At 38.5% G+C, this 12,142-nt stretch overlaps 1 protein-coding gene across 1 annotated transcript in view; it reads left to right on the forward strand.

Annotated features, from left to right (window-relative positions):
• Positions 1-12,142, forward strand: part of FAF1 (Fas associated factor 1) — a 159,060-nt gene that overhangs the window by 8,322 nt on the left and 138,596 nt on the right. The window contains exon 2 of the mRNA XM_071750172.1: positions 8,713-8,781. Coding sequence (XP_071606273.1) covers positions 8,713-8,781 — 69 coding nt within the window. The remainder of the gene's footprint in view (positions 1-8,712; positions 8,782-12,142) is intronic.

The raw sequence follows: 12,142 nt of genomic DNA on the forward strand, positions 1-12,142 counted from the left end.
CTTCTTTCTTTAGTCCCACTGATTCACTGGCAGGCTTCCTTTCCTGATGCTTTTAAAAGCTTATATAATTTTTGTCTTTAGAGATTTTCATTTTTTTTTTTTTTTTCCCAGTCCTTGTTGGCCTGCATTATGATATGACTTGTACTTTGCTGGGATTTGAGTGTTGTTGTGATTGCCTGTTTTGGACACCATATCCAGGGAACATGCCCCTTCCATGTGGTCCTGTTCTTTACCAAAAAAATGTGTTCATGAAATGTTGAGTAAAATACTTTTTTGTGTGGATTTGTGCTTTTTGTGTTTATCTAGAAAGTGGGTTTTATTTTTCCTTCAGTTATTTTTAAGGCTCTACTGCTTTTGAGGCAACGAGGAGAGAGGAGATAACTGCAAATAACCACCAAGCAGAAGTGTTTGATGCCTGTGCTTCTTTTTTTATTTTCCATCATTTTTTCTTCTTGTGTGATACTGTATGCTGTAAGAGCCAAGTGACTGATTCAGGAAATCTTTGGGTTTACGTCTTCACTGAGACAAGCACAGAAACTTCAGGATAATCCTAACTAAAGCTTTTTGTAGTTATTGGATGGAGGCTGTCTTCAGTCCTCAGGAAAGACAAATGACTGTAGTAGTCCAGAGTACTAATTAATGGGTGCTGACTTTGGCTTTGGTTTTTAACACAGTTTGAGCACTGCTCTTTGTATGTAGCTCATGTGGTTTAAACACTGAATGTTAGCATGGGGCTTGGGAGGCAAGAGTTCATGTCTTGGCTCAGCTCACAGGCTTCTTAGGGATGTGCCAGCATGGTATTCATGGAAGCAGAATTTTCTCCAGAGCCTCGAGAGTGTTCAAAGTCTGCTGGAAACCATTTGAAAGTGGTTAGTGTGGTGCCAAGTTAGCTTGCTCTGCTAAGAAGTGGTTAGAGCTTCATGCTACCAGTTTAGACTTTGTACCCTGCCTTTGTTCAGAAGGTTTGCAGTCATCTCAGAGCATGGGCAAAGTTCACTCTTGTCTGCTTGGTTACTAAGAGGTGGAAATGTTTTCTGTGACCTTCAGAAATGTAATTTTTTTTTTTTTCTGGTTTTCTTTTTTTTTTTTTTTTTTCTTAACCCCTGCTCCTCCTGCAGAAAGGGACCAGTGCTTCTGTATTTCAGAGTTTTGCTTAAGGTGGTGCTCAAATAGTAGAATGATGAAGCTTGTAAATAGTTGGGGGGTGGGAACTGAAATGCAAAACTGGCCTAAACCCTTTCTCCATTTCTGACACTGGTAAGTGTATTAGTTTGTTTTTGTTAAGCCAACAGCTGGTGAATCTGCTTAAATTTTACCAGATGGCTTTCTGGGTTATGTAAAACCAGGGAAGCATTCTTATCTCTTCATTTAGCTGCTTGCAGTAGGTGACCTTTCAGTTTGTGTCTCAGTCGATATGCCTGGATGTTTTTATCAAGTGTTTGTCTGAAACAGAAAGAAGTAAAAGTGGATTTAATAACCACGGATGACTCAGAATCAGAACAGTCTCATTGCATCAGTTGGGTTGTTGCAAGGTTAGAATGACACAGGGGATGCCACAGAGGGGATGCAGTCTCTGGAGGGCATCCTGGGACAGGTGGGACTCTGGGATGAGAAGAGCTGAGGTCCCAGAAAATCTCACCTGTGAGTGTCTGAATGTGCTGAATCTCTTGGTGGCCCAGAGGGGAGCTACGTCTGGATCCTAAACCTGGTATTATGGTGCTATAAAGCCTTTACTTGCTTGGCTGAGCATATTGGTTTAACCTGACCTGGTTTTAAGGACAAGTGTTGTGCTTTGTTTCAGTTGCTTTGAAGTGATCACTGCTGCAACTGTGTACGTGTTAATTCTCAAGAAAATTTTCTTAGTTGCTAATAAGTCAGATGTGAATTAGTGTCCTAAAGCTTTCTGGGTTTGAGTAGACCTCTAGCAGGTACAACCTGGAGCTGCCATTGGCTGCTCATACTTCACTCTTTGATTACTCAGTGATTCTCCACACAAGGGATGGGGAAAGGAAGTGAGGTACAGTGCTTTGCTCCAGAAACAGGAAACTTGAGGACTGGGTTGTTTAAAAATCCTACATCCAGAAACCTGATTTTTAATAGGAATGTTTAGAAAGGGCATTATGGATTCCTCTAGTACAAGTAGTAGCTACATAGTGGGTTGCACTGGTATGCCAGGAGCCTGAGGGAGGCCATTCTTCTGCTCTACTCAGTACTGGTGACACCACTACTACCAGGAGTACTGTGCCCACTATCAGTCCCTCTATTTACAAACTGAAGCAAGGCCAGTGGAGGGCTGTGCAGGAGGGGAGGAGGCTGGAGCTTGTTTTGTGAAAGGTGAGGTTAAGGGAGCTGGGTTTGTGTAGCCTGAAAGAGAAGGCTAAGGGGGGATCTGGTTGCTGTCTCAGCTATACAGGAGGTGATAGCAGACAATATAGAATCAAATTTCTCTTGGAGTTGCAGAGTCTGAGGATTAAGAGGCAGTGAATACAGGTTACAGCAAGGGAAATTATAATTAAATGTAAAGAGAAAAAATTTTACAGTGAAGGCTGGTGAAGCAGTGAAATAATCTGCCCAGAGAGGCTCTCCAGACTCTTTGGAGATACTCAAAATCTGACTGGAAGCTGAAGTGTGTCTGTGAACTGATCTATCTGGTTGTAACTGAGGAGGTGAATAAAACAGCAAACCAGCAAACTAAATTTTGGTTATATTGCAGGATGAGTGTTGAAGAAGAAACTAATATCCTTTGCTATATCTTATATGCTATTAAGGAGCTCTTAGGAGTTTGGGTGTTTTTAAGCTGCTGACCTGGAGAATTCAGCCATCCTTGTGAGCAGGTTAGTGGGCTGCTTTCAAAACAAGTTTTCCATGCTCCTTGTCCCTCTCTTGAAGAGTAAGTTACACAATGGGTAGTGAATTGATTTAACAAGTTTTTTTTTTTCTTTGCCAGAGCTTTTGATTTGTCTTTAAAATATCAGATATCCCTATGGGATAGAATTAGCTCTAGTTGGATTGCTGTTTCTAGTGCTAAAAATTCATGTAGTACTTTCAAAAGCAAACATTTCCTAGGGTGCTGTCTCTGCAGTTGCAGTGGATGGACATTTATTGTTGCTGCCTTTCTGGGGTGCTGCAGGAGATCCCAAAGGATGAAAGCTTTTCCTTGGTGATCTCACCTATTGAATCCTCTGATGCCTTGAGTTAATTGTTTCCTTGGGCATTGTAGTTTTGTATAAATATTAAAAAGACAGACTGAGCTACATTTGCAATAAAATGCTTATGACAGAGAGCTCTTTTCTTCATTTTCATCCAGCACAGAAGAATCTGTGTTGGCTGTTTCAATGTCTCAGGCATCAGGTTGAATCACAGCAGCTTAGTCTTACTCTGAGACAGATGGATGTGACTTTAGTGAGAGGGGAAAAAGTCTCTGTAGTTAACAACTGGTGTCACTCTGTCCTGGAGATGAGTTGCTTGAGTTTGTTGCTCTTCTGGGTACTTGGAGCTATGGGTCCAGCTTTATCCTCTTGGTTGTGTGGACTGCATGTGTATTTGCTCTAAATTACTGCAGGATGCTGCAGCCAAGGGTATTAATTGCAGAGTGCATGTGGACATTAGTTAGGTACAAAGTGAGATTTTTTTGTGTCTGTTTCTAGTTGACCCTTAGAGGAGAGATTGGTGCAGGGTGTAATTCACAGCCATGTGTCTGATTTTAATGGGCCTGGACCTGTTGTGCAAAATGTTGTAGACTAAAGCCTTGGGTTAGCTTAGAGATGGTCTCTGTTTGGAGGGAATAAAGTTACTGTTGGTAGTCAAAGGAAATATGGAATTGTTCAACAAAAATGTTGAGAGTGGCAGAGTGGTGGGTCCTCTGTATCCAACTCCTGGCTGATTGTAGCCTTCTGGCTACTTCTGACTGCTGCATTTTGTCTTTTAGAGCAGGGTGGTGATGCCACAGGTGAGATAAATCCTGCCTTGCTGCCAGATCCTGTTTGCTCCCAGCTTCTGTGCAACAACTGCCACCTACTTTCTGTTGGGGCAACAGTAGCCTGGCTCTGTCTTCCAGCCAGCAGCAGCTGCTTGTTGCTTTCCCAGCTTTTGCAGAATTAACAGCCCAGCTCTCTGTGTCAGGAGCCCCAGTTGTCCCTTCCAGCTTCAGTGGGTAACAACTGCCTGGATCCCTGGAGCAGGTGCTGGAGAAGTCTTTCCAACAGCAGCTGCTGCCAGATGCTTTCCTGCCATGTGGAGGTAGGCAAAACCCTGACACCATGGAGGTGGGGGGGTCACAGGGGACCTTGAAACCCACATCCAGCTGTTATGGCTGCTGGGGTCAGACCACCCTGCAAGGGATTTAGAAGAGTAAGTCTGTCATCCTACATTATAGCTTTCTGGAAGCAGCTCCTAGGTTTGTCTTGAATGCCTTGAAGTTTCTGCCCTCTGACTTTTCTCCCACTGAATTGTTTCCTCGGTGGCTACTTTGCCTCTTTTATGCTACAATGATTAAGGTTTCTGTGCCAGTTAAATAGGAGCCCTACTGGTTATCTGGGTAGGCACTCCATCCCCAAAGTTAATCTGCTAAACTACCTGAAAAAAAAAAAATTGGAGAAGCACACTGAAATTTTATTGTATGCAAATCTAAATCTGCCTGGTGGAAACACTTACCTGGCTTAGAAAAGCAGGCTGCTGAGAAAAGTTGTTTTAACATTCAGTAACTTCAGAATCTGATTTTATGCATTCAGTCCAAAGCAATAGTTTTCTCATCACACTCGTTTTCATCTTGTGTGGTCTGAAAAAAACACAAAAGAGATTGCACAGTCACTGGAGCTGCTGTGAAGGGCAGAAATGCCCTCCTAGATTTAGAGGAAATGCAGAGAGGAGAGGAGAAGGAACTCCTTCTACCTTTTCCTTCCCTTTGCCCTTCAAAAAACCACTGGTTTCTTTTTGCTGTGTAAAGATTTTCAAATCAGTGATCCTTGAGAGTTCTACCTTTACTGTGGTATTTTATTTCTTTCAGTTTGGTGACTTAGAGGATGTGCTGGTTGTTGTCAGAATCAGTAGCTGATAGTAGAATTTTATTCTAAAATATTTAATCCTCCCTTTTTTTTTTTTAAGTCTCTCATGAAAATAAAGCTGAATAAAATCTATGAATAAAAAAAAATATTTTTTCTCCTCAGCTGTTAATGCTTTACTTGCTTAGTGACAAAGATGGGGTTTTTGTGTATTCAGAGTTCATCTGATTTGCTGTGGTTTTTTCCTTCTTCTGTGCAAATTTAACATGACTTTTTTGCTCTTAAATTATTTTTTGTTTGTTTCTTGCTTGAGTAGAATGAAAGACATAAAAAATGAGCAAAAAAATCTATATGCATGGTAAATAAGTAGATCCTGTGAATTTTAGTCTTGCCTTCCTAAAAAAACCTAGGACATACAGGCTTATGATGCCCAGGTGTCCCCACAAATAATTTTTGAACCCCTGGGCTCATCCCAATTAAATATTCCAAATTTCATGAAAACACAGCCAGATAACATGGAAAGAAGTTTATCAACAGAAGCTCTTATAAATATTGCATCCATAAGAAAAACTTAAATCAGCTCTTGCAATTAGGGATGAGAGACCAACCCACAAGGAAGCAGATTTTGTCATTTTTGTTGCTCAGAGAACCTGCTTGTTTCCAGTGTGTGTTTCCCTAACAGGAGCAGAAAACAAAGGCAGAAGGAGCCCAGGTTGTTCTGGGACTCATCAGCTGCTCCTTGACATCACATCAAGCTTGCCAGCAAGGGATGACAACCTGTTTTGTGTGTTTATTAGGGAAAGTTCTAAAGGTGCAAAACAGGTGATTTTCCTGAATTTGTCTTGCTTGATATGAAGCAATTAAAAAGAAACATTTTTTTTTTTTTTTTTTTTGTCTTGCTCGTGTTTAGACCAATAATGGAACATGACCAGGGTGTATGGCAGTGTGTGGTGTCTGAATCAGTTCTCCTCCTTCATGCTGAAATATTATTCTGAAAAACATTAGTGTGCTGTGATGTTACCAGGGTGTTTTATGGTTCCATTGATAAGGGGCACTCATTCATTCATACTCATAATTCAGGAAGAGTTTCTCTTTTATTGACAACTAGCAAAAACAGTCCATCTGGAAGGTGAACTCTTAGGTCTGGAACTCCTCGAGATTAAATGTTAAAAGTGATTGTAAAAATGGTCCAAGGATTTTTAGCAAAATTGCTTTTTGGCTACTAAGAAATCTGATGTTTTTTAAAGTTTTTAGTTGCAGCTTATGCCTCTCTGTTCCTGTTACCCCAATGACTCTGCAGTTGGGAATGAGCAGGGTTCTATTTTACCAAGATGATGATGATTTAGAAAGGATATAGACATACAGATTAGACATTTTAACTTCTTAATTACTCTGATTCCACTGTGATGAGCTGACTCCTTTCACTGTGCATTCTGGCAGATGGGTAAGTTAATTTTGGTTATTTTATCTCATAATAAAGGTATTCCAAGTTGAGCTGAATTGATTTGCAGTATGTATGGGCTAAGAATGTGCCCAGGGGCAGCTGCAAGTCAGCTGAGCTGCAGGGGTGATATGGAAGAGGGGGCAACAAAACCCAGTATTTGAGCCCTGAATTTTAGCTAATTTCTCCTCAACTTCACCTGCACAGCCCAGGGTTGAAAAGAACACACTGTTGGTCAGGTGCTTATTGCAGGTTGACACACAGCAGGGCTGATAAATAGTAAATTTTTAATTCTGTAATGATCAGATTTTTAAAGTGTCTGTCACTGAACTACAGATAGAACCTCAGACTCTCACTATTGCAAAACCTTTTCTCAGACTGGATCACTTTGCAACAGAGCTGTCAATGTTGATTTCAGTTGCAGGTTGTAGGATGAACCCTCCTGTGATTTCAGGACTGACAAGCTCAAGCCCAGAGATGAAAACTCCTCAAACTTACCTGACATAAGCAAATAACCTCCTCATTTCCTAGGAATGTGTTAAAGTGTTGCCTCATTTTTAACTTCAGAAGTAATTGGAAGTAGTGGAAGAGAAGGAAAGTGATGCTTCTGAAGAGCAAAACTGTATTTTAAATTTTTTTTTTAGCACTCCATATGCAAAGTGGGTGAAATTCAGTATTAACACAACTTAACATAAGCAATGGAAGAATTTTTATCTTATTCTTGAGAGAATCAATCTGGCAATGAGAGCTTTGGGGATCAATAGAACCTGCTGTCTCCCCTCTGCATGCAAAAAAAAAACCCCAAAATCTTTAAAATATTTTCTTGTGATCCTTGCTGTCCACCAGATTGTGTAGACATATTGCCTGTAATGCTCCATAAGCACGGAATTCTTCAGTCTTGAGTTTGGGGAGAGAGAATTGGCCTTGAGTGAGTCTGTGATTTCTGTTCTACTTTTTATTTTTATTATTTTATTATGAAAAATCAGAGCATGGAAAAATGTGTGACCTGATAGTTTTTTATGTCTGGGGAGAAAAAAAATTGTCTGCTTCTGTTCCTAGCTCCCCTTTTCCCATCACATAAGTGAAAAACAGGACTATGTATCTTTGGAATCAGGCAAAATGCTCTGTTTGCTGCTGCTGTTTAACTCAGTATAATTACTGTTGAAAGGCTGGATTTTTAAAATCTAGTTTTATATAAGCTTTACATAAACTTTTTATATAACTGTGTGGTAGAGCAGAAGGAAGATGATCATGTTTCAGATCTTGTAAAAATCTGAACTCCCCTTGTGCACTTGAAATACAGAGCATTGCTTTGATTAGGATGGAGGATAAATTTTAGAAAGAAACTTAGCTGTTGTTATTCCATCTGCAGTCCATCCTTCAGTGGGAATGGTGGCAGATATGTGGCAGAATGAACAGCAGTGCTCTGCCTGTTGAAGGTGAATACTTGAAAAGATGTGAGGATCAAAAAAAGACACCAAAAGGATCAAGGCTTTCACTGAGCAGAGGTGAATAGAGGCTCTCCTGTGTTTAGGATTAAGTTCAATTATTTTTATGCCATTTTGTGGGATGTTATCACTACTTCAGAAATGCCAATATATGAGATTTCCTAAACTAGATAAAGCCAAATTAGAGGTTTAGAACAACATGCAGGTGTTTGGTCTGAAAGGAAAACACTGTAAATGTTTTGTTCTATCATCTGACTTTAATAGTTTCATGTGGGATGCTCATATGTAAATGGAATAATAAGTTATCACTTTGATCAAAAATTTTTACTTCTTTTCCTATTACACTGCACTGTGTGACACCCAGAGTGAGCAGGGATCTAAGATGATGGTGGAGGCAGCAGGGTTTATGTGTGTGGTTCTGGCTTCTTAGAAAATATTTCAAGTCATATCAAACATAATTTAAAATACTCATTATTTTTGTACTTCCTTCTAGGGTAGTGTGAATGTTTCATAATTTTGATAGTAGAATTCTCAGGACACCTTAATGGGACAGCACTGTTGTCCTAATTTTACAAATAACTACTTTGTCTTACTTCCCTGGGTGGTTTGCTCAAGGTTACCCAAGAATCCTCTGGTGGAACAGAGAATCCAAATGTTTGATGTTTAAAACTTGAAATCTCATTTCTGGATTACCCTCTCCTAACAGAAATGAAAGACCTATATCTTTCCTGTCATTCTGCTGAAAATAACAAAGTTACAAGCATTAATACACTGATTTTGATCAATGCTTTTAATTCTGTTTATTGCTTCTTTTTATTTCTAGGCGTGTACTGGTATTGAAAATATTGATGAAGCTATAACGTTGCTTGAACAAAATAACTGGGATTTAGTGGTAAGTATTCTAAGAAAATGACTTGCTAGATCAGCTTCATGTAAGGGAGTGATGTGCCAACTTGCTATTACCTTTATTTCAAATTTGGGTGTGCCTGTTATGGCTACAGCAAGCAAGTTGTGTGCAGATTTTCTGCTCTGTTATATGGTAGAGTTGTATATACCCTGGTATACTCTGGTTGCCTTTTGTTTCTTTTCCTTTAAATTAGTTTAGCTTTGTTTTTGGTTAATTGCATGCATAATTTTGTAAGTAGTACAATTAAGAATAGCATTTTTAGAAGACATCTTATGTAGACAAACAAGATTTTTGAGGTTTTAGGTGTTTGTGGAAGAAATGGAAGGGAAAACTTTCCATTCCAGGTAATTCTTCAATCTTTCCTCTGCATTTAGTTTAAAAATAAATAGTTGATCTTGGATTGTAGGTTGTTACACCATAATGAGTCAGAGACTAAGGCCATACCTTGTTTAGATTTGGTGCCATCCAGACACAGTCTAACACAAACAAAAACCCCAAACAAACTCATCCTAAAACTGCCTTTCATCTAGTTGAGATGACATGAGAAATGCAGCATTTTTAATTTCATAATGGAAAAGGGTCTATACTATAGCTTATTGCATAGGTCCTCCAGGTCTTCCATGGATGGTGGAGATTTTTTGTTTAATTTGGGTTTATTTTTTTGGTTTATTGTTATTATTATTATTGTTATTTATTATTATTATTATTAGTAGTAGTTGTAGTTGTAGTAGTAGCAGTATGGGATTTAGTGCTTTTTGTAGTCAGGTACAGATGCAGAGTCAAGAAACTTGGGAGGAGGGAGGGCTTTGTTCTGACTGAGCAAGAGGTCTTGGAGTTTTTTAGCTGAGGTGAAAAACTAAAAATACTTTTGCTTGGCACTAATTATTTTATTCAACACAGAACAAAAGATTTTCTTGGATTAGCAAGGAAAACAATTTTTGTACTACTTGTTTCACAACTCATGAAGACAGTGAAGTAGTGAGTAAGGGTTCCTCTGTCATCCTTTGATCACCAGTGTGTTAGGTAATCACTGTCTTCTCTGATTTAACTTGGTTTTGTGTGTCTTATTTAGAGGCCTTTTTCAAGTTCAAGTTTTTGATAAAAATAGTCTCTAGTCAAATGCAGTCATACAAATGTTAAGGGGTTTGGTTTGGTTTTCTAAGTCTGGATTCCTTTACTTTCATGATTTTGGAAATAAACCCAGAGCTTTGTATTTAATCAGAAAAGCTTCGGTGTGACACCCAGAAAAACCAGCAACAAAAAACCCCCAAACTAAACAAAAAAACCCACCAAGTTAAATAACCTCATGTCTTGAACAGATTGCTTTCTTGCTCTTCACTCAGGCTGCCTGTATCTCAGTTCCTTTGGCCTGTTTGGGGAAAAAAGTCACCCAGGGTCAGAGGATCCCCTTGAGCACCTCTTGCTTCTTGAACTCCCTAAAGCTCAACTCAGGGAGTTTTTGTTTTTGTTTTTTTTTTTTTTTTGTATGGTGTGTGAGCATTTCTTTGTTAGCACTGATGCAATATTCCTACTGCTTATTTTTCCATCCTTTTTTTTTCTGTTCTTGCCAGTAGATTTTAGTATCAAGGGTGTCACCAATGTATTTCCTGTCACTTCAGTGTTACTGTGTTTAGTGTCTTTTGGACATTTGATCTTACCTTGAATCAAAACCAAACCTGAGTGACTGGTGAGGAGCTACTTTCATGGTTTACTTTTTCTAGTAGCCACTTCTGGTTTTTTTAATGAAGAATTAATCTGAATTATTTTTTTCAGTTTAGAACTGAGACATCAGCTTCCTATTTTTGAACTTTTACAGGTTATCTACTCTCACTGAAAACTCCTCATGTCTGTTTCTCTTTATGCAATAGTTCTGGACAATATAAGTTGCCATTTATCTTTGACTTGAAACTAAATAAATCTGATTTAAATGTCTCAAAGTTGTGTATGTTTTGCGGTGTTAAAATCATGTTTGTTGTTGTTGGAAGTGATCTGGAAAACTGTCTTCCAGAAATTTTTGCTTGCCAATGCTTTATTCAAGTGCTTAAAATCAAATTGATCATGAGAGTGCTGCAGAAGATTTCATATGCAATAAAACCACAGAAATTGCTTAGTGGGATCATGAAGCCTGATCTGGCCAATATTTAATTCCCCACTGTTGCAAATGAGTTGTCCTTTCTGGTGCTCTGCTGCATATGTAGCCTGATTATTGGAATTATTACAGGCTGAGAGGTATGTTATAGATTTTCTGTGAGATACAGAACACCAGCATAGATTCTATAATGATCTCTTCAGGCTTTCATCTTGATGAAACTCTTCTGCAATAAATGTATCAAGCAACTCTCTTCCAACTTGCCAGGATTGTTGATACATTATTTCTTGAGTGTAATTTTTCTGAGATCTATTAATTGTGTAAAAACAATAAAATAAAAGTATGAAAAATCCCACCCATGTGTCTTTCAAAATGTTTTTGATGATGGTAAATATTAAAAGTAAATGACCCATAAATGCAAGGATCTATAATGCATTTCTTGACCCTAGGCAATATAGACCTTTGTATATATGAGGTTATCACACAGGTGATGGCTCTTTACTCACCTCATACCAAATGCTTTTCTCTGCACATTAAAGTTGGTCCCCTAAACCTTTCACAGATTCCATGAAAAACTCATCCTTCATAAACTGCATTACTTTATATTCTGTACTAGTAATCAGAACAGGATTTTTAAATAAAAAGCAGGATGCACCATACTTATTTGTCTCCTTTTTCCATTAACACCAGTTCTCTTGTTACATCTGCTCACTGGCTTAAAATTATTCTCATTTCATGTCCCTTTCAGTAGGTATTGTAATGTAGGTAGGGACTGCTTAATATCACTTTAGGAAGAAAATAGATTTAGTTAAATAAAGGGAGGGGGCTATCCCATGATCACTTAACTCTAAACGTGAGTTTAATGATTGTTAAAAAACCCCATCTGTGTTTTATTTTCAGAATATAATCTTAAAATAACCTTGGTGCCTTTGTGCTATACTTCATTATTCTGTAGTAAAGGCTCCAAAGCGTGGTATAACTTCAGTAAAAGCAGCAGTTTGGTTCAGCTGGAAATATTTTGACTTTCAGTTCCTGTCGTGCATGGCTTCCAAGAGTCAGCTGACAAAACGTGTTCCTACACCTTGGAAAGAAAAACTTGTGTAATTTGAACAACTGTTTTAAGAAAGCTTAACCCTTAACTATAGTTTTTTTCTTTTGAGTGGATAACTTACACAGAAGACGAGGCTTTTTTTGCAGCTTGCTTTTTAAAACTTCTTAAAAATAGCCATTATTTGTCAGATATGATTTTTTAAATGT

The sequence above is a fragment of the Heliangelus exortis genome, chromosome 8, assembly GCF_036169615.1.
Source record: "Heliangelus exortis chromosome 8, bHelExo1.hap1, whole genome shotgun sequence".
Classification (NCBI taxonomy): Eukaryota; Metazoa; Chordata; class Aves; order Apodiformes; family Trochilidae; genus Heliangelus; species Heliangelus exortis.